Source organism: Sinocyclocheilus rhinocerous, unplaced genomic scaffold (assembly GCF_001515625.1).
Source record: "Sinocyclocheilus rhinocerous isolate Xijiao unplaced genomic scaffold, SAMN03320098_v1.1 scaffold749, whole genome shotgun sequence".
Taxonomy (NCBI): Eukaryota; Metazoa; Chordata; class Actinopteri; order Cypriniformes; family Cyprinidae; genus Sinocyclocheilus; species Sinocyclocheilus rhinocerous.
The window spans coordinates 337,986-360,269 of NW_015653466.1; the positions used below are offsets into that span (position 1 = coordinate 337,986).

The 22,284-nt window shown below is 37.4% G+C and overlaps 3 protein-coding genes across 5 annotated transcripts in view; 2 read left to right on the forward strand and 1 right to left on the reverse strand.

Annotated features, from left to right (window-relative positions):
- The window catches only part of LOC107715928 (PDZ domain-containing protein 8-like), a 43,462-nt gene extending 38,540 nt beyond the window's left edge, over window positions 1-4,922 (reverse strand). The window contains exons 1-2 of the mRNA XM_016522194.1: window positions 4,914-4,922; window positions 3,994-4,838 (exon numbers count right to left, since the gene is read on the reverse strand). Of these exons, the coding sequence (XP_016377680.1) occupies window positions 3,994-4,838; window positions 4,914-4,922 (854 nt within the window). The remainder of the gene's footprint in view (window positions 1-3,993; window positions 4,839-4,913) is intronic.
- Window positions 4,923-4,960: 38 nt separating this feature from the next.
- LOC107715964 (peroxisomal membrane protein PEX13-like) lies at window positions 4,961-9,054 on the forward strand. Its single transcript, XM_016522236.1, has 4 exons — window positions 4,961-5,342; window positions 5,746-6,467; window positions 7,885-8,007; window positions 8,572-9,054. Exons 1-4 carry the CDS (start codon window positions 5,272-5,274, stop codon window positions 8,928-8,930), a joined length of 1,275 nt encoding a protein of 424 aa, XP_016377722.1. The 5' UTR covers window positions 4,961-5,271; the 3' UTR covers window positions 8,931-9,054.
- Window positions 9,055-10,368: 1,314 nt separating this feature from the next.
- On the forward strand, window positions 10,369-20,757 carry LOC107715965 (uncharacterized protein KIAA1841). Of its 3 annotated transcripts, XR_001637156.1 has the most exons (22): window positions 10,369-11,126; window positions 11,496-11,647; window positions 12,315-12,504; window positions 12,653-12,746; window positions 12,829-13,076; window positions 13,319-13,377; window positions 13,760-13,920; window positions 14,334-14,420; window positions 14,571-14,681; window positions 15,273-15,396; window positions 15,883-16,035; window positions 16,132-16,265; window positions 16,406-16,511; window positions 17,413-17,445; window positions 17,672-17,771; window positions 17,914-18,002; window positions 18,195-18,223; window positions 18,760-18,833; window positions 19,212-19,300; window positions 19,455-19,546; window positions 20,063-20,303; window positions 20,494-20,757. XR_001637156.1 is itself a non-coding variant. In XM_016522237.1 (21 exons), the coding sequence occupies exons 1-21, from the start codon at window positions 11,075-11,077 to the stop codon at window positions 20,097-20,099; spliced, it is 2,214 nt and encodes a 737-aa protein (XP_016377723.1). In that variant the 5' UTR covers window positions 10,369-11,074; the 3' UTR covers window positions 20,100-20,757. The 3 variants fall into 3 exon arrangements, 2 of the variants coding, with proteins under 2 accessions (XP_016377723.1, XP_016377724.1); XM_016522237.1 differs by having other exon boundaries at window positions 20,063-20,757; XM_016522238.1 differs by lacking the exon at window positions 14,334-14,420 and having other exon boundaries at window positions 20,063-20,757.
- Window positions 20,758-22,284: the final 1,527 nt, after the last annotated feature.

Sequence of the window (22,284 nt, forward strand, 5' to 3'; positions counted from 1 at the left end):
TGCACTGGGTTAGCTGGCCAATCATATCAGACTGTGCTTGTCAGAAGGAGGGGCTTTGCAGAAAACCATGCGTTTGGCGGGGCATAGAGGAACTACAATAATGTACAGTATTTTAAAAATAATGTGTTTTTTGAACATTAAAGCATGTCAACATATTCTGTTACACCAAATACACAAAATAATGATCTTTAAAATAGCATCATATGACCCCTTTAAGAGTAAGACCTCCCGTTGTCCTGCCTTTGAGGACTGTTAAGATCTACATTTGGACAAAGGAGCTGGATCAGCGTAATAGACCGTCCTCTACACAATAACAGAAGGTGTTTGCTGAGGAAATTAGAGCATTTCCTTGCATGAAAATGTCCTTTACGTTGATTCACTGAATCAGTGCAAATGCAGTGTTTATGTAAAATGTGCAATGGTCCAAACATCAGAGAGTGAACATTCTTCTATTTTGCATTTTACTTATATTGAAAAAAAAAGTCATCAATAATTTTTCTAAAAAGAGAAAGACATTGAAAAAATTAATAATAAAACAATTGAATAAATTAATAAAGGAATAAATACATACATAAATGCTGTAATTTAAAAGCTGTGTCAGTGATTTTAGACATTGATATTTCTATTCAGAAATGATAAGTTGAATTGAAGACAGTAAAGACATTAATAATGTAATTTAATAATTTTCATTTTTCACTTTTGAACCTTCTATTCATCAAAGAATCTTGAAAAAAAAAAATCACTTTCCACAAAACTATTAAGCAGCAGAACTGTTTTCAACATTGATAAGAAATGTTTCTTGAGCAGCAAATAAGCATATTTGAATAATTTCTGAAGGATCATTTGACACTGAAGAATGGAATAATGGATGCTGAAAAAATTAAGCTTTGCCATCACAGGAATAAATTACATTTTAAAATATATTCAAATAGAAAACAGCAATATAGGTAGTATTCCAAAAAACAAAACCCTAAAAAAAAGAAAAGTTATCTCGTCATCCGAGCCATTAATCATTTTAACTTTCACCAGAAGCACCACTATAATCACCAAGTCAAACTCTTTCTTCATCCTGGTGACCCACAAAACGGCTATCTAAAAAACAGACAGCAAATCTATTGATTTGTCATGCCATATTTATTGCCATAGTATTTTAAAAGCATTTCAACCTCACTACGTAATTCAAGTCTCCGGCAGTTTTGTCCACACACAGACAATTGTCCTGTTCTGAACACCTCCTCCATCTGACTGTGACACTTTCATCCCACACAGGGATGACTGAAACGGATTGTGGCCTGCCTGCTTGTTTTGTCCCTGGGCCACACTGTCTGCCTTTTAAACAAAGTTCCCACTGACGCACTTGTTTAATACAGAATATTGTCAGCACCTTAACGTCACCTCCCGCGTCACAAATTAAACAGTAAGTACTTTTCATTTCAGCCCTAAAGCAAACACCATTAAACTCTGAGGCGGTAAAACATGACTAGTGCATGAAATCTGTGCTGCACCCATCCACTTACATAAAGAGGAAAAATACCTCATCACAAACACCAATGAAGTGATTCCGACTTTTGGAAAGATGCCAATACTGAGAAAATGAGTGTATCATTTAATGTCTCACATCATTGAGAAGTTCTATCCCTTTGAGTAATGTAAAGCGTTTAGCTTCAGTAAGTTTGCTGCCGGCTGTGTATGTGCGCGCTGTGATGACTAAAACTCTTTAGCTCTGCAGCACGCGTCCTTATGGTGTATAACAGAGGGCACAGCGTCAATGCCAGGATGCTGAATCCAAAGGAAAGAGAGAAATGTTATGAAAAGAAATTTACTAATCGTACTAATCATGCTCTTGTATTGAGACACTAATCAATAGTTCAGTGTGACGTTTAACAGAGAGCGCAGTGATCTAATTCACTACTCTCACAATCCCAGCTGTGTTGGGTCAAAGTTCAAATTGCACCATTCGAACTGACGAAGATTAAATTAATCTAGCCATTTTTGCCTTCCACTGACACTACAATTAACTTAATGGATAAAATCACAGTGTGGTGCTCAGTGCTGTGTTTGACTTTGTGATTTGCACATTATGTTCATATTGACTGTAGTGTACACAGACACTGTCAACAGAAAGATGAGCAATTTGACTGGTGAGCCAAAAAACGACTGTGCATCAGACCATTCTGTGCACAATGTTAAACCTAAAGAACATACAACACCTGAGAAATCCAGTCAAAGCACACACACTCTGAGATATCTTAATGTTTATTGGCAACCAAACGTTTTAGGTGTGCCAAGTAATGCTGAGTAATAGAGAGCAGTAAGGTGTAGGTGGATGAATCCTGCATGCAATCAATCCATAGCTTGGTTGAAAGCCTTAGTCACAGACCTTAATTTTTTTCTCGGCTAAAAACAGGAAGTAACAAAACCCTCCGAGTTGTTTTCACTTTTAAAGGTCAGGAATATGAGCACAGTAAAGGGAATCGTGATTGAATGGGGAAGGAGTTTTAGGTGTGCCAAGTAATGCTGAGTAATAGAGAGCAGTGAGGTGTAGGTGGATGAATCCTGCATGCAATCAATTCATAGCTTGGTTGAAAGCCTTAGTCACAGACCTTAATTTTTTTCTCGGCTAAAAACAGGAAGTAACAAAACCCTCCGAGTTGTTTTCACTTTTAAAGGTCAGGAATATGAGCACAGTAAAGGGAATCGTGATTGAATGGGGAAGGTGGCCTCCATTTCCAGTTTCACCCAGGGAAAATGAAGCACACTTGCTGTTCTCGATACACGACTCTACCAATAGTCTAATGCCACAGTACTTCTGTCTGTTCACTTTTCACAACCCTTTTCAGATATGAACACACACTACCGGTTTCACAACCTCTTGAGACTCTTTGTGTACAATAAAAGCAAAGCTCAGAAAATAGCTTGAGAGATATCTTTTACAGATAATTAATTCAATTCAAGTTTATTTGTATAGTGCTTTTCACGATACAAATCGTTGCAAAGCAACTTTACAGAAAATTAAGTTTCTACAATATATATAGTGGTAGCTTATCAGTGGTGACTGTCAGTTAATGTACATATGGCAGAAATGTATGGAAAAAATCAATTAAACACGTAATCAAACAGACGATGAACATTACACTTATCAACTTAATAACGGGTCTAATATTAATTGCCACCATTTGGGAGGTCTCTCAATAGAAATATACAACAACAGCCAATTATTAAATGTGTTGTTTGAAAGGTCTTTCATAAACGTCTTTTATTCTGCAGTAAAAATGTGTTGCTTAAAAATTACACACACACAAAATTGTAACCGTCAAGATGGCAAAAAATGACAAATATTATGACATAAATAATACAAATAATTATAATTACTACAAAATATTATTTTATAACATTATTATATTTATATTTTAAAAATATTATAAAATATTGTTGTTGTTACAATAAAATATCAAATTAATGTTATTACAATAATAATAATTTGTTTTGTTTATTTAAAAATAATTTTATTTTAAAAATTATTATATTATTAGTAGCTGCAGTATTAGTTGCTGCTGCTTTCTAAAAAGGTTATTTATTTTTATTATTTATTTATTTAATTATTTATTTTTTATAATTGATCAGTTTTATTGTGTCAAAAATCACGATAAATAATTAATATCTTAAATTAAAAATTGGTCGAACATACTATTTAACAAAATAATAATAATAATAATTGGTATTGGCATTAAACAATATCTCTAAACAACACTGTCCAAAATCAGCTGAAAAATAACCCTGCAGGGAATGGATTTTTGGGATCAACTGCAATCATCCATCTTCAAGCCCCCAAATTCTGACTGTTCTGCCAAAGTTGAGGACATTCACTCCAGACCCGAGACCCCAGATGAACTACACTGACATGCCAAAGGCAAGGGACAGAAGTATTGCAGTAAGCAAGGCACAGAAGTATTGCAGTAAGCATGTGACAGCAGTAAGACACTGAGACATTACCTTATTTTGTAGTTTGGTAAGGTGTGCTTCTTCTTGATAACTCTCTTGAGCTGATTGACTATGATGGAGGTGAGCTGGGGCAGAGGACGGCCCTCAAACTGAGACTTCACCTCGAAGTCTATGAGCGGGTCCTCCAGGAAGGAGAAGGACCAGTGCGTGAAAGGCGTGCGGGTGAACTGCAGCTTCAGGCGGCCCGCCACACGGGTCATCTTCACAAACAGATAAGCCGATTTCCCGAATACTAAATCGACATCAATGGCCAGATGAAAGCCGCCGTTATATTCTAAGTCAACCTCGAAATTTAGCTCCTCTGGCATGTTGTCTTCATTGAGAGCCACTGGCTTCATGAGTCTGGCTGTTTTGAAGACGGGCACCGAGTTGCCCAGAGAAATATCCCGCAGACTGAGCCCCTCCAGCAGACGCCCGGCGGTCTTGGTCTGGAGGAGCTCCTCAAACTCTACCTTGATCTTTTTGGTGATCCAGTGCCTGATGACTGGGGTGTCTCGGAGCTCGCGGAATAAGAACAGAAATATGGCATTGAGGAAATCGCATGTCTCTGCTTTGGAGGTGTGCGGAGTGTCGCTCAGCGAAGGCGGTGGCGAGGACGGCTGCTGTTTGGGGCTGCTGCCGGGGACGGTGGTCTCTTGCTGCTTCGGGGAAGCGGCCTCTGGTTGTTTGGAGACAGACGATGTGATATCTGATTGTTGCTGCGTTGATTCGGCTTGTTGGTTGCTAAAGTAATCCTTCAGTGCTGGATCAGGAACTGCTTTGACATACTGAACTGTCCTAGCGATAGGCTCGGGGCTCCTCCGGTACAACAGTAGTGACAGAATTCGAAATATAAACTAGGTTTATTGGTTTATTCACGCAGAACGTCGTGTGCTTAGACTAGAGCAATGTCAAATCTATAACACGGTCACGATTTCCATGTAAAAAAGGGTGGGTCTGGGTCCGATTAGTCGGTGATTTTGCTTGATGTGCAGCGTCAGCCGAGTAGGAGTCCGGTTTTAATCATTTTAGCGGCAGGTCACCTACATATTGAATTCATTAACGACACCTCATACAGGTTATTGTATGTTAAATTGTGTGAGATTACAACAAGACAGCAAGAATAGGAAAAAAGTACACTGCAATCGATTCAGTGATAGATTGCTTTAGTCTCGTGTCGCAAGACAGAACGATGTGAAGGAGCGATTGCTTTGTCTGGCGTGTGGGCCAGTTTCTGTTCATGACGTTTGTTGCTCTGTGCAGCTCGACTTTGGTCTGAAACGTAAAATCATGGCTCACCCTCCACCAAAACCATGGGAAAGGCGAATCCCTGGAACCATGACTGCACCACTAAACTATCGGTTCGTAAAAACTCGTATTATTTTGGCCAGTAACGTTACGTCCAAAAGACGAAGTGTAGGAACGCTAGCAAGCCTGTTAGCTATCGAACTCTTATTTATTCAAAATATATTTACTTGTCAAATCGGTATTTAGTTATCAAATGAATAAGTATGTTCATAAGTTTTGTGTTAATGCGATACTGGGTTGTATTGACACTTTTAGTTGTGCTAATAAGTTACGCAAACTTAATGCTTGGCTCGCGCGAGTGTCAAAGTTCACTCCTACATACCCATGCTGTGTTCTGTCTTTTACTTTTAAATATACATTTATTTGGCCACTTTCAACAGTGTTATTATTCTTGGTCTTATTATATATGGTGTTTCATTTGACTCTGTTTATTATTATTATTATTATTATATCTAGCTCAACTGACTTTGGATCAGCATCACAAAGTGGGCCATCAGTGTCTGGTCCTCCAGTTCTAACACGTGTGGTACCACCCATCCCTCCAAGACCCGTCCAGCAAGCATACCGCCCTACATACAGCTCATTTCCCTCGTCATACAGCCCTTATGGGAGCTCCATCTATGGGGGCTACAGCCCCTACAGCTACAGTGGTTATGGAGTTGGAGGCAGCCTGGGTTATAACCGTTATAACCCAACGGACGACATCCCACCCAGCCACTTTGTCCAGCAGGCGGAGGAGAGCAGCCGCGGAGCATTTCAGTCCATTGAGAGCATTGTCCACGCCTTCTCGTCAGTCAGCATGATGATGGATGCTACATTCTCTGCTGTCTATAACAGCTTCCGTGCTGTTCTGGATGTGGCCAATCACTTCTCCCGCTTGCGCATACATTTCACAAAAGTGCTGTCTGCCTTTGCTCTGGTTAGGACCCTTAGATACCTATATCGCAGGCTGCAGAGGCTGCTAGGATTGCGTCAGGATTCAGAGGTGGATGACTTGTGGGCGGACAGCGCTGCTTCCTCCATGGTGTCTGCTTCAGGAACCAGAGACGCAGGGATTGATGACCCCAGAGCGAATTCTGTCAAATCATGGCCCATTTTCTTGTTTTTTGCTGTAGTTCTTGGAGGGCCGTATTTGATCTGGAAGCTTTTGCGGTCTGCTGAGGGTCCTAAAGAAAATGGTGAGACATTTTTCTCCCTTCCTGTTCTGTCTGTTCTCATCTTAAACTTCACACACTCTTTTCACTATTTATTGGTCTGACATTAGGCTTCTTAAAAAGCCAAGGAGGCCTTTGCTTTATTATTTTGTTTGTGACAATGGTGAAAGTTTTAGAGACCAGTATTATGCTGCATATTAGGACTGCACGATTATGACAAAAATCACAATTGTCGATTATTCCCTTGAAATTGTAGTTGCGATTTATTAATTAGGATTGTCACAATTTACATTGAATGATGTTTATACCATTGTTTGATGCAACTGCATGCCATATTTCTATATGAAAATAAACAAGCTGAAAACACTAACTGAAAAACTTTGTGCTTTTCAATAGTATTAAGCCTCAAATGTCAACTATACATCGGATTGGTTTCTTCTTTAAATTATAAAAAAAGTAAAAATATGAATGGTATTATAATGTTATACTAAAACCAAAACTAAAATTAAAACAATGGAAAAACCCTTAAGATAACATATAGAAAGAAAAAAAACGCATCTTAAGCACGCAGAATAACATAAGTGGACTTTGAACAATTAATTGCCGCTTTGAACGTAATTGCGGCATCCATAATTGTAATTGCGATTAGAAATTCAATTGCCGCTTTGAACGATTACTTAATTGTGGCATCCATAATTGTAATCGCGATTAGAAATTTGATTAATTGTGCAGCCCTACTGCATATATATGACTGCCATTTATATTTTGGTTTTAATGTGGGACTATAGGACCAATTATGAGAATGATTTACACTACCATTCAAAAAATTGGGGTCAGTAAGATTTTTTTTTTTTAAAGAAATTAATACTTTTATCAAGCAACGATGCATTTATTATGACAGTGAAGACATTTCTAATGTTACAAAAGATTTCTGTTTTAAATAATTAGGATAAATTAATTAGTTAAATAAATAATAAATTAGCTTTCTATTCTATAAAATATATCAGTTTCCACAATATTATTAAGCAGCACAACTGTTTTCAACATTAATATTTTTAAATATTAAAATAGAAAAGTTATTTTAAATTGTAATAATATTTTGCAATATTACTGTACTTTTGATCAAATAAATGCAAAATATTATAATAAATTTCAAAAACAAACTAGAACAGTAGTGTGTGTTGTACCACAAACAATGCTGAAAGAAGCTTCACACTTCTGAAGCAGCACTTCGGTCACTGAATTTATTGCAGAGTTAAGTAATTTTATTATACAGAAATGCACATCTTTATCAGCAGCCTATATAAATTATTGGATGACCTAAATGTATTTGTATGTAGTTTGTTTTTTGTTTTTTTTTAAGTGTCAGAATATGTAGCTGCATCTGTATGTTTGTGCTGGGTTTAAGTTCTGAAGCATGTGTCTGTGTGCTGGTTTATAGCCACTAACTGGGCAAGTGGGGAGGATGACCATGTGGTAGCACGAGCTGAGTATGACTTCACAGCTGCATCTGAGGAAGAGATCTCTCTACAGGCTGGAGCCATGCTTAATCTTGCCCCTAAAGGTAAAAGAACAAGAAACATTCTGAACACAAGAGTACTTAAACACTTTTACATGCATAAAAACTCTAGCTAGTGTGGCAACTATTCTCATATTAAGCAATGTAACATTTAAAATTTCACTGATGTCAAGCATATTAAAACCATGTACGTTTTGTCCTAGGTAGGGCTGTGCAATTAATCGTATGCGATTGTCATGCGCATCTCCACAGTAAAGCCGGTTCGTGATTGGTAGTAAATCGCCATCACCTGCTTTCAGATGGTGCGGCATTTAATACACAGAGCCGTAGTTCACTGACAAGCTAGGCGATATCGCGTTCATAATCTAATGCGATTCATCTGCGATTATGAACACAATATTGCCTAATTGTCAATGAACTACAGCTCTGTGTAGTAAATGCCGCTCAGTCTGAAAGCAGGTGATGGAGATTTACTACTAATCACGGAACCGGCTTTACTGACGAGATGTGCATGACAATCGCATGCGATTAATTGCACAGCCCTAGTCCCTAGGTATTATAAACACTGACTTAAAGCTTGTACTCAGTGTATTTCACTCTTATTTTCAGAACAACAGCCCAGGGTGCGTGGCTGGCTGTTAGCCAGTGTGGATGGGCAGACCACTGGCCTCGTACCTGCCAACTATGTCAAAGTGTTGGGCCGGAGGAGAGGCAGAAAGCATGCTGAATTAGAGAGGATGGCACAGGCCCAGCAGGCTGCACAGAACCTTCCAGCACCTCAAACTGCTCTGGCTACAGCTTCTGTTCCCAACTCCAGGCCGGCGGTCCCTACCACATCAGATCCAGATGAGCTTTTGGATTCTGTTTACAGTGAAACACAAGGCCTTCATGCTACCCTGGAGGTGCAACCTTCTACAAACAAAAACAGTGATACTGTAGTGATAACCACAGAAAAGATGGACTTATGAGTAATTTGTATGTGCAGGGAGGTGTGTGTGTGTCTCTTGGTGGGAGCTAGGAGAAAAAGTGTATCCTTCATTAGAATGTATCACCCTCTATGTAACTTAGTCCAACACCTAAAAAAAAGGAGAGGAATGAATGAAAAATGGAGGTGTTGTGGAGGTCATTTTCCTTTATCGTATGAACTGCATAATTCTGTAAATTTCAGTAGACTGTTATGCTCAAAGCAATTACCAATATTTGTTCACATTTTCATTCTTCAACAAAAATATTGGGTATTTCAGCATTATAGTTTGTAAGATTGTGTTAATAAGACCCATTGATTTATTTTGAATAATTATTAGGAAAAATGGATTCAGTTTGTTTTGATATGCTCACATCAAACATAAAATGTTACAAATATGTGGGTCATTCAAGCATACACAGTTAATGCATCTGATTAGTTTAAATTATGAGGTGTCATATCAGTCTAAATTTATAATGCAGTGTTTATCACGAATTTCTCCTAATGTAAGTTTTAGATTACTGTTCATCTTTCTGCAATGTGAATATTTAATATTTTAAGTTGTGTTGTATCAAGAATTAGTTTGTGCATTTTTTTGTGTTTTCATACCACTAACACAGTGTGCAATTATGTAAATACAAGCAATTATTTTGCTAGTAAATACTTAAAAAATGTATCTCCTGTCATTTTCAATTGTATAGTAAAGTTCCAGCATTTCTAAGATTACAGAAAATTAGTGATTGACATGTAGCTGGGTAAGAAATTTAGGTGCATTTGTAAACCAATAAATAAAGATAAGTAATAAATATGTTACACTGCAAATCTGCTAACAGTTACTCTACCATTAAAAAGTTTGGGGTCAGTAAGTATTTTTTAAAAACGTATTATGCTCACTGAAGCTGCATTAGTTTATTTAAAAATGTTGTACAAAAAAGATAGTCAGCAGATGAAGAGAACTCAAAACATCCCCTTTGTGAGAGTCTCAACAAATGTCGATATTTTTGGAGCTGTGGTGTCCCGAATTTATCTCTCTCTTTTTTTCTACTTTGTTATTTTTGTCTGAGCACCCACTTTAATGCAATGAGTTTTACTACTACTACTACTACTACAATTTAAGTTACTGATTTCTATTTTAATATATTTTTAAAATGTAATTTATTCTTGTTATGGAACAGCTGGATTTTTTTTAGCAGCCATTACTCCAGTCTTCAGTGTCACATGATCCTGTACTTATATTATTTTTGTGGAAACTGAGACACATTTTTCATGATTCTTTGATGAATAGCAAGTTCAAAAGTACAGCATTTATTTTAAATAGAAAACTTTTGTAACATTACGAATGGCTTTACTGTCACTTTTTATGAATGTAATGCGTTCTTGCTGAATAAAAGTATTAATTTCTTGCTAACCCCAAACTTTTGAACGGTAGTATATACAAGTTAAATCCATGGTTGCACACTATCTCTGTCTTAAAATAAGCGTTTAGTCTGTCGGCATAACTACAGTGCTACTTCTTTCAGCAATTTCATTGACTTGATTATAGCGACTAAATGCATTTGGGTTTGTTCGGGCCCCATATTAAAAACAGAATCCCATCAATCAAATGGAATGTTGGGGCTGTCGCCTAGCAACGGGGACTCCGTAGCGCACCTGCTGCACTGCGGCACCGGAAATAGAGAGCGCAACACAGCGGCAGAGCAGCAGGCGATGTGGAGTTAATCCTTTGCCACGGGTCGCCTTCAATCGTTTTTGTCAGTTTCCTTTTTCAGTCTCGGGTCATCGAGCTTTGGCATCCTGTCAAATCTCAGCAGACAGACGGACAGCAGAAGGAGGGACGAGCCGCTCAATCAGGGACACTGCAGCGAGAGCATCATCATCATGGCACACGCCGCATCACTCTGTCTGCCATCTCTGGCATTTTAACAAGAGCCGCTTCAGCAAGAGGAGGGAGGCCGACGTGGGTAGTCATGCCCACCAAATCTGCGAATTTCACCCTGAGCATTTGTTTTTATTATTATTTGTATATGCTGTGTGGACGTGAGCTTTACTGGTTTCCCCGGATAAAATCATAGTAAGCCACAGCATCTCATACCCAGCTCATGTTGATGTTCCTCATACCCAGCCCGTTATCAGCACCGCTCAGCTGGTATGAAAGAAGAGCATTGTTACCAGAGGAAACGGCGCATAAATCTGCAACAGGGTAAACTGACGATGTGATTGTGTGTATTAGCTTAGCATTTCACATGGTGATGCGACAAAAAACGTAAGGAATGCCACGATCTGGTATTTATTATGCTAGCTAAGCATCTTTAAAGCTGCACACACTGAATATTCGTAGATGAGAAAGGTGTATTTTCTTAGCACTGTTAGTTTTTGTTGTATCTGAGGTCATAAGCTCACTCTACCAGATATCAAATTCGACAGCTGTCATTCCCTCAGATTGCCCCTTGTTTCTCTGAAATTCAATACAAAGGGACGGTAGAGAACTAGTCGATGCTAATTATTCAGGTTATTCTTAAAATATAGACGTTTTTCTACAATAGATGATAGTTTTCTTCCTTCTCGGCAGAAATGAATCGTCTGTGCTCTGTTAATAATAACTTTCCATATGATAACAACCTCCTGGTGCTGGACATGGTCCTGAGCTCACTGTGGGCTTCGCCTCAGCCAATCAATTGGGAGAATGTTGCCAAGTTGGTCCCAGGATTCACACCTAAAGAGGTAAGAGACCTGGACCTTTAACTATATAATCTAACTATATTTTGTGTACTATAAACTATAAAAAACGAAATTCTTAGTTTTATAAAGTAGTTATTCATATTTTGCCACACAGACTTTTATAAGCTAAATAATGGATGGGGGGAAAAACACAAACCGTTTCCATTTTTGTTGTGTGAAAAATGTTTTATATAGATATTTACTAGATGTTGTACTGTAATTTCCATCACAGCCAACAGCCACAGCGTTTCATCTAAAGTTAGTGCACTTGGTTACCAAAGAGACAAACTCATCAGTGAGCATACCTGAGATGAAATATGAGACATGTAATGTGATTAATATCCAGTCAAGTTGTATTTTGTAAAATTACAAAAATGCAAAAGTGTGAAAATATTATAGAATTGTGTTTATGTAGAATGCCTGTGAAATTAACAAGAAATTAGCAAGAACTTGTGATTTGAGCCATTTTATTCCACAACTATTTAATAAAATATTTTAATCCAAACATATATTTAAAAATAAAATAAATATAATCTAGTAAAATATTTCATATAATAACAATAATATTTCCCCATCACATAATGCTGTCAAACACATTTGAGAGTTTAATACCCACACCTTTTTACACAAAGATACAGAAGTTTCCTCAGCAAATCTTATATTTTTGTAGTGTGCACAGAGGTTTGAAGAGCTGAAGACTACAGGCAGTTTCCCTCATGTTGATGACCAGTGTAACCCACTGACCAGAGCAGTAAGCTCTCCATCGGAACCCTTTTCCACCTACATCAAATCCAATTTATTGGACATTACCGGAGATACAGTGGAACCACCGTCCAATCAGGTCACTCTTTCAGTGTCAGGTGAGTCAGTGGGTGGGGCCTGGATAAAAATCTCCAATCTGTTATTTAGTGCTGAACTCTAAACTACACCTAAATATACTGAATTGGTGATTTCATAGATACAAGGTAAATAAAATTTACTGAAATGGGACTGTTTATATATATTCAGGCCTCACTGTGATCCCTACTAGTCAAGGAGCTTCAGCAGACAGTGAGATAGCAGATCCTGCCAAGAAGATTGAGAAAACGGAAGAGAATAAAAGGTGAGGCATATTCATACCAATCAGCCAGGCCATCAATTAATCATCTTCTACTAATAAAGTCTTTTTTTTTTCTTTCACATAGCCCCAACATGGTAATCCATGTTTGTGATGAGGCAAAGAACCTGAAGCAGGACTTTGTGTGTCCGAGGAACCTCCTGGTAAAAGAGATGCGTTACTTTGAAGAGTATCTTTCTGTGGACCCACAGCGCTGGGACGAGGTGGACATTTCTGTCCACTGTGACGTCCAGATCTTCGACTGGCTCATGAACTACGTCAAGAGTCACAACACTGAACATTCACATGGAAAACACATGGACAAACCCAAACTGGGTAATTGTATTTTGGGAACTGTTTCAGATGTTCTGTGTGTGTTTACTGTTGTGTTTTTAATTTCTATATTCAAAGACACCATCAGAGATGTTGTGTAACCTGTGTTCTCTGACCTGGCTGAATGGCGTTTGTAAGTGGTGGATGGTGTTTCATGTGGTTGTAAACGGTTATGCATTGGCTGTGAGTTTGATGTTTCGCTGTTTGTGATGTTGTTGGTTATGTTATGTGGTGTTTGGTTGCAGAGCACAGCAATGTCATCTCAATCCTGATCTCCTCCGAGTTCTTGAAGATGGAAACTTTAGTAAGTGTTGTGAGGGGTGACAATGTTTTGGGTAATGTAGCAAGTGTGCTCTGAGCTGGGTGACCTTTAGGTAGTAGTGCACATTAATTGCATGATGCATGATGGCTGTTTCATCATTTGTGTTGTTCTTCTGGACGACTCTGTGCACTGCCCAAACAAGCACTAATGAGATGTAGAACAGTAATTTTCAGGAAGGACCTGGTGAATTTTGATGGCTTCATGTGCTTGGGGAACATTATTAATAATCAAATGAGTATTATTATCCAAAAACTTATCTGAGCAGTGTTCAGAATGCATGTTGGTTGATCTCATCAGAAGTTATTCGTCCAGTTGTTAAATGGGCTTCAGGTGTTTGATTATCATGTGTTTTGTGGATCTGAAGGTTGAGGAGTGTATCCAGTATTGTCACAAACATATGAGTGCCATCATAGCAACGCCATGCAATATGAACTGCATCAATAACAACCTGGCTGGATGCATCGCTGATCTGTTCAGCCACAATGAGGCAGATGACCTCAAGGACAAAAGAGACAAATTCAAAAGGTGAGAACAGCACACACATGAATCGGAAACAGAATTATCTAAAGGTGCTGGATATTTACTGGCTATAACAGTCTCTTGTGCTCACCAAGGCTGAATTTATTTGCGTTTGTTTAATCAAAAATACAGTTAAAGCTGTAATATTGTGAAATATTGCTACAGTTTAAAATAACTTGCACGCTGCATGTTCAGAATATAAGAAGATAAATCTTTTTACTGTTGCCTTTGATCAATTCAATTCATCCTTGCTTAAAAAAAATCATTAATTTCTTTAAAAAAAAAAAAAATCTTACTGACCCCAAACTTTTGAATGGTAGTGTACAGATAATATAATTTTTAATACAATATAATGGTCATATAAAATACATATAAGTATTCTGCAGTTTTATTTGGGATCATTTGTACCTTCTTACCAGTAAACTGTTTCAGAAGAAGATTGAGAGATTATTTGATCATGGTTATCAGAATCACGATTCCCCTGGTAACGCATCTACTCTGTACAGGTGAGAGTCTTTTGCATTGCAGTGCAAGCTGTAATACTGTATTAGCATGATTTATTGTATAGACATGCACTGGAAGTATTATAAATGATTCTTCTGGTTTATTAAAGTGGATTTCAGTGTAGTAATTTAACGTTGTGGTTCTTTCCACAGATGTGGACTTTGCCTTAAGCTTTTAACCAAAGAAACTGAGAGAAAAATCCCTTGTGATCCAAACAAAATCAACATAGATGCCCTGGGAAACATTGTATTCAATCATACCAGGTTATATATTTTAATCACATACACACAAATTATTTAAAACACACTTTCATTGAATTCTTAGATTCCAAATGCTTATATTCTAGCCTTATACACACACACACACACACACACACAAACACATATGTGACCCTGGACCACAAAACCAGTCTTAAGTCGCTGGGGTATATTTGTAGCAATAGCCAAAAATACATTGTATGGGTCAAAATTATAGATTTTTCTTTTATGCCAAAAATCATTAGGACATTAAGTAAAGATCATGTTCCATGAAGATATTTTGTAAATTTCCTACTGTAAATACATCAAAACTTAATTTTTGTTCAGTAATATGCATAGCTAAGAACTTCATTTGGACAACTTTAAAGGCGATTTTCTCATTATTTTGATTTTTTTGCACCCTCAGATTCCAGATTTTCAAATAGTTGTATCTCGGCCAAATATTGTCCTATCGTAACAAATGATGATTGTATAAATCAGAACAGGATGATCAGAACAGATGATTGTATAAATCTCAATTTCGAAAAATTGACCCTTATGGTTTTGTGGTCCAGGGTCACATATATAATGACATGTTGGTAATTGGTGTGTCTGTAGACATAAGGCCTGGGAGGTACATGAGTATGTGAATGGGCTTTATGAAGAGTTGAAGTCCTGGGTACTGGTCTACTGGAGGATCTGGGGCACCATCAACTTCCTTACCTGCTCACGCTGCAAACAGGTAAACAAATGTGTACTTCACAAATCATAATTTAAGACTTTAGGACAGGGCAGATTTAAAGGAATAATTCACACAAAAATAAAAATTTGCTGAAAATGTGGTCACCCTCAGGCCATCCAAGATGTAGATGAGTTTGTTTCTTCATCGGAACAGATTTGGAGAAATTTAGCATTACATCACTTGCTCACCAATGGATCCTCTGTTGTGAATGAGTGCCGTCAAAATGAGTTCAAACAGCTGATAAAAACAATAATCCACAAGTCATCTACATGACTCCAGGCCATCAATTAATGTCCCGTGAAGAGAAAAGCTGTGTGATTTCTCCAAATCTGTTCATCTCATCTATATCTTGGATGGCCTGAGGTTAGTACATTTTCAGCAAACTATTCCTTTAATCATGGACATACATTATGTATATATGCCACTTGAGTAAGTTGAAAATAAAAATGGGAAATAAAAAAAGTGTATGTTGTATGTTCTCGGCAGGCATTCCTGTGTACAGATTTGGGCCAGTGTAAGTACCACCCTGAAGCGGTTGTGTATCCTGGCATTGGGGCAGATCATAGATGGCACGGCATTGGTCTTTACCCCTGCTGCAACCAGAAAGTCCTAAGATTTGATCCCTCCTCCATGCCCAAGGTTTATGCTGTTGCATTAGAATATGTTTCCTTAAACTCAGATGACCTTTGAACTTGTCTGACTTTTCACCATGAATGCCTGTGTATGTCTGTGTAGGGCTGTAAAATAAGAGACCACATTGTGAGTGCGGCAGATGGTGGTGACTGCGGCGATCACGATGTAAACTCAACCCAGACCAGAATACTCAATGACCTGCTTCTACATAGACAGGCTGTGTGTGTGCCAGAGAGGTCAGACTATAGTAACTTCCTTCAGAAAAAAAACATGATTGGTTCTCTGTTGCATGCCATGTTTGATTAGCTTGATGCTTTGCCTAGTGTCATGTTCGGGTCTTTTGACTATGTTTTATGCTCTAATCCATTTTGTTTAGCTGTAGCTCTGACGACGCTTCTGCAGGTAGTGAACGTGTGCCAGGATGTGATGTAATGCTGGAGCCAGAGGTGCTTGCAGCTCACAGACCCAAGGAAACCACAGCTGTGAGTCTATCAGATTGATTTTTTTTTTGTTTTTTTTATGCAACCATCAACAACATACACTACCGGTCAAATGTTTGCAATTTAAAAGAATAGTTTTTCTTTTTACAAACAAGTAAAAATTATTACAGTCTTCAGTGTCACGTCATCCTTCAGAAATCATTCTAATATGCTGAATTTGGTGCTCAAGGTACATTTCCTATTATCAGTTTCAAAAACAGTTATTTTAAATTGCAATAATATTTCACAATATTACTGGTTTACTTTTTCAAATAATTGCAGCCTTGGTAAGCAGAAGAGACTTCTTTCAAACACATTAAAAATCTTAATTCACTACACCTGTACAAACAGAAAAAACAAAGAGTTTAAAATAAGTTTATAATAAAGTTTAAAATAAGAAACAGTCACATTGTGAAGTATAAAGATGAAACTGTAAGATAGTTTCTTGCTACTGCAACTTTATCTAAAATTCCAACTATAAATTCCATATAATTTCCCATTGTGAAATAGTCACAAGAAATGTATTCGCAATTGTGAGATAGTTTAAAATAAGAAATAAAGTTACATTGTGAGATATAAAGTTGCAATTGTTAGATAAATTTGCAATAGCAAGAAATAGTTGCATTATGACAAATTCACACTGTGAGATGTAAAGTCACAGCTACAAGAAATACATTCGCTATTGTGAGATAAATTTACATTATTATAAATAAAATTACATTTTAAGATATAAATTAAGCCATAATTGTGAGATATTAAGCAAGTTAAGTTTTTTTGTGTGTGTGTGTCCGCAGTGGTGGTATCTGACTTTCGTTTATTGTGATGAATGCATCGGTTTATTGTTTATCTAAATTTGTTTGTCCAAGCTCAAATTATGACAGCACCTTTTTTCCTTCTCTTCCAGTTTTCACTGTTAAAAAACTGGAGTCTTCAGCTGGTAAGAAGCAAGTTCCTCAAATATTAAATGCAACACCATTGTTTTTTTTTATTCTCATTGTTTTTTTATGTCTGTGTGTTGTGATGGTGTGTGCTTGTTTTGTTGATTGTATGGTTTATTGCTGGCAGTGAAACAATTAATAATAAATAATAGGGATAATAAAGTTGACCCTAATATATACCTACACTGAAAAACACATCTCAGATGTTGCTTTGACCTTTTGCAGTGGCAGCAGTCTCCGCTGTCTGAAGATGAGGAGTACACTACAGGGTCAGAGGTCACAGAGGATGAGATCGGGGATGAAGAAGACACATCAAAAAAACAAGGTGGACTAAAATGTTACACATTAGTAAAAAATCACCAGATAATCTTTGATATGCAGTACCTCATTACGGTCAAAAGGTGGCAGTCAGGTACAATTTCAACGAGACTGACCTTAAAGCTGGGTTTGTGACTTTGTGTAAATAGCTGCAAAGAAGGCAAGAAAATCTGGAAAACCTTTGAAAAGACAAGTGTCTTCCCCCAGTTTCCAGCGTAAGGAGAAATCTGGAGAAAAGGTGAGTTTAACATATTCATTTGCGAATTTCACAAATTCATCTGTGCTTGATTTTTTAATTTTTTTTTCTCAAGCAAAAGGACTTATGGTGACTTTTACGTGGGAAAACACTCAGAAAGAATTTAAAGTCTGGTTTAGTTATTGTTGTATGTCACTTTTCTCTATTCATTTGTCCTATCCTGTTGTTTTAAAGGCACCATCTCGAGACTCAACCCCGTTCATGTGAGTGATTCCAAGACTTGCTGTTTTCTGTAGAAGAATTATGTGGCAAATTTTAAGGGATAGTTCACCCAAAAATTAAAAACTCTCATGTTGTTCTTTCTTCTTTGGAAATCAAAAGAAGATGTTGTTTTGAACCCCCTTTGGTTGTACTGACAAAAACAGTTGAAAAATTCTTTTTTTTGTTCTTTGGTGTTTTACCAAAGAAAAAAATCATAAGTTTGAAATGACATGAGGGTGGGTAAATGATGACAGCATTTAAATTTTGGGGTGAACTATCACATTAAAATACAAGAACTTTTATTGAAGACCAAAGTCTACAGTTTATATACTGTAGTATTGCTTTACTGTTTTTATTGAATGTACTTGTTTGCCGTTTTAATTGACCTAATTCTAAAGACTGTTAATAATCTCAGTTGTAGATTCTTTTAATCACTGTATTGTAATGCTTTCTCATGCCTCTCATGTGATTAAAAAGGGATTTCTACGCTTCTGAATGAGACATTTTTTCTCTTTCTTTGTCCTTCTTTTGCTCTTAGCGTCAGCATCCAGAAGAATAAGTGGGATAGCAATCACTCCATGAGGTACAATCAGGACGCACAGAGGGAGGAGGGTAGGTACCTTTTTCAGATCCTCTGACTCTAACAAAGATCCTCACAATTGCACAGTGGTAGAGCGAGTCTTATAATAAAAAGTGTTGTGATTTAAAACCACTTGAAAACCCTAGAAAATCTCATCAGAGAAAGTTAAATCCAGCCATCAGCATGTACATCTGTCAACTCTTTAGAAGACTAAATCACTGTTTTTGTTTTATAAACACTTTTGTATTCAAAATAGGATTATTAAATGATTTATAATGGTAATTAATCAATGGTATGAAATTATTTAGAGGCATTTTTGGCTGTGCTTCTGACAGCTGAAGCTTTCAAGTAGATTATGTGTAGATTTGCAGTGATCTTGATGGATGTCTATGCGTTCAAACTCACTCTAGATCAGAGGAGAATGGAGGAGATAATAGCCAATCTCACTAAAATGCGCTTTGGTGACCAAGAGCAGACGAAGTTTAAAGACAAAAAAGAGGTACAAAATATCTTTACTCTCTTTGATAAACCTGCTAAAGCACCATTAAGTACAAGTTTTCACATGCATGTTCTGATTTATTACTATCTTTTACAGCAGTAGTCCAAAATTGAACTCTAGTATTTTGCACCCATGTGTGTTTGTGTGGTTCCAGCCTGCAGGAGGGCTCTACTCGAGGCTGGAGGCCCAGTTTAAGGCCTCGTCTCAGTCCAGCGGAAGACACAGCAGCTCAGAGAAAACTCTAAGGTACCACAGTCACCTAGCACTGAAGACACTGCACAGACAAGCAAAACGAGTGAAAGTGTTCCAAATTATGATTCATGATTTTAATCATGCGATTTAGAAGGATTAGGAACATGTTTGTTTTAGCGCTAAACTGGCTTGTCTGCTCTTGTCAGGCAAATTTAAAGGAATAGTTCACCCAAAAATGAAAAACATGTTCTTTCTTCTGTGGATATTTTGATCCATATAGTGAAAGTCAATGGGGTCTAATGTTATTTTGGACCCCACTGACTTTCATTGTACAGACATAAAAAGTTGTAAATTCTTCAAAATATTGTCTTTTGATAGAAAGTCATTCAGGTTTGGAACAACATGAGTGTGAGTAAATGATGACAAAATATTTTTAGGTCTACTGTTTATATAAAATTGCTTTACTTTTTAATATACTTGCTTACAGCTTTAATTTTACCTTTTTACTTACTCCCTTTCTCTTATTCTCTTAGTTCCATTTTTAACCAGCACTTTGGTCTTTTTTTTTAGAGCGAAGACGCGCTCGGGGCCGTCAAGACCGACTTAGAGAAAATGTGGAAATAAGTGGATGAGTTTTTGAAAAGGAGGCGTAAACGAGGTTGCTGCTGTTTGACGAGGCAGAAGAACCCATCACTCTCTTCATCCATCCTTTGCTCCACTCCTCACCCCCTCCTCCAAACTCCGTCCAGTTACAGCAGGAATAGCATTAGAGTCTTTTCCATCACAATCCCGGGAGAAGAATGGATTGCTGGTGTGTTCACTGATGTCATAACTGTAGCTATAGAACATAAACAATGGACCTAATAAAATCAGTTGCACTGTAAACAATACATGCTTTTGGCTGCTAATGAATTGGTTGCACCCACTAAAAAAATCTGTGTTACACTAGTACCATTTAAGTTTATTTTGCACCTTTTTCCTTTATCTCATCTCATGTCTAGCTCAGGATTCATCCCAGCTGCAGTGTGTTGTAATGTCCCTGCTTCATTCTAGTGGACTCAGGTGACCAGATAAATGTCATCTCTGTGGAACTGACCCTGCACTTTAAGTCGTCTTAATGCAATGACTCAAACCTGTATAATACACAAAGAAGCCGCTGGGTAAAGAGTCATGCTGACGACTAATACCTATGAGGTCCATGATTATGTTGCACTGAAACTATCACAACTGTGCCATTTGGACCAATGTGACGGGTAGAATACAGAATCAGTAGAATAAAAATCATTTTAAATAAACCTGTGTCTTTTTTACTGCTGTAGAATTATTTTAAGTTACAAGTTACAAATGAGTTATTTCTTGGCCTTTGATTTGGAAAATTTAAGTCTGTAAATACACAGTCCTTTTTCACACAATTACTTCATGGTCTGGTTTCACAGACAGGACTTAGGTTAAGCCAGGATTAGGCCACAGTTCGATTAGGACATTTAAGTATCTTTTATAAATGTACCTTAGAAAAAAACATTACTGGTGAGCATCTTGAGAATCAATAACAAGTTTCTTTCAGTTAAAACATCCCAGACATGCATTTTAGACTGAGACGAGGCTTAAGCCTTGTCTGTGAAACCGGGGGCATGTGTTTAAAAAAAGCAAGGTATTAGTGATCAGTCAGCCATATCATTGAGGAGGATTTCCAGCACAACGGTCACCATGACAACAGGAAAGGGAAGTAGAATGTTCTGCATGTGTGGTGGGGAGGCGGGGGAGCTTCGATGAGCTGGTCTGCCTTTTTTGGTGACAGTTGGTGTTTGATTGAGCTCAGGCAGGTTGGGTTGCAGTACTAGGCCACCTGCCAGCCAAGAACACAAATGATCATGTGTTAATTCCCTCTGCTGGTGGGAAATAGATCCATCATAACCCCCACCATTCAACAGATATCTCTCTTTCCAAGAGTCGTCTCTCTCTTGCTCTGAAAAGTTGACAGTTCTGAGGAAGCAGACCAAGCAGTTCTAAATAATACTCTGACTCAAAACAATTATTACTGGATTTTCTTTACTTGCCATTTTATTATTAAACTACCAATTTATTTCCATCCGTGTTTTCAACACTTTAAAAAACAATAGTTATATGTACACTACCGTTCAAAAGTTTGGGGTCAGTGATTTTTTAAAAATGTTTATGAGTCTCTTATGCTCAACAAGGCTGCATTTATTTGATTGAAAATACAGTAATTTATTCCTGTGATGTATAGGTGAATTTTTACATTACTTGAGTCTTCAGTGTCACGTTATCCTTCAGAAACCATTCTGATATGCTGATTTGGAGCTCAAGAAACATTCTTTTTTTTATTATCATCATAGTTGTGCACATTTTCAGTGTGTCATGGAGATTCTTAATTTACTTTTAAGCATCCAGATGGAAAATGTCAAGCTGTAATAAAAATTCTAGAGGTGACAGGAATCTGAGCTAATCAGATTGGTTATAAGGAACAGAAAGAGCAGCGATTCAGCAGAGCGAGGGTAAAGGTGGACGGACAGTAGCTGCCCTCATTCCCTCAGTACTTGGTCAAAGGTCATATCCTCATCATTCAATGCTCTTTTGTCTATTGTTATTTATTTGTAACAAACGCTTTGTTGGCATTGGTGTTGTGCAATTGTTTAGAATGGCGTGGATTTGTTTTCTTTAAAGAATCAAAGCACTATGCTAAATATTTTGGATGAAATGTACATCTCCCTATTCCTAAAATACACATAAAATGGTGGATTTCTTTAAAGCTAAATATATCACATTGTCAC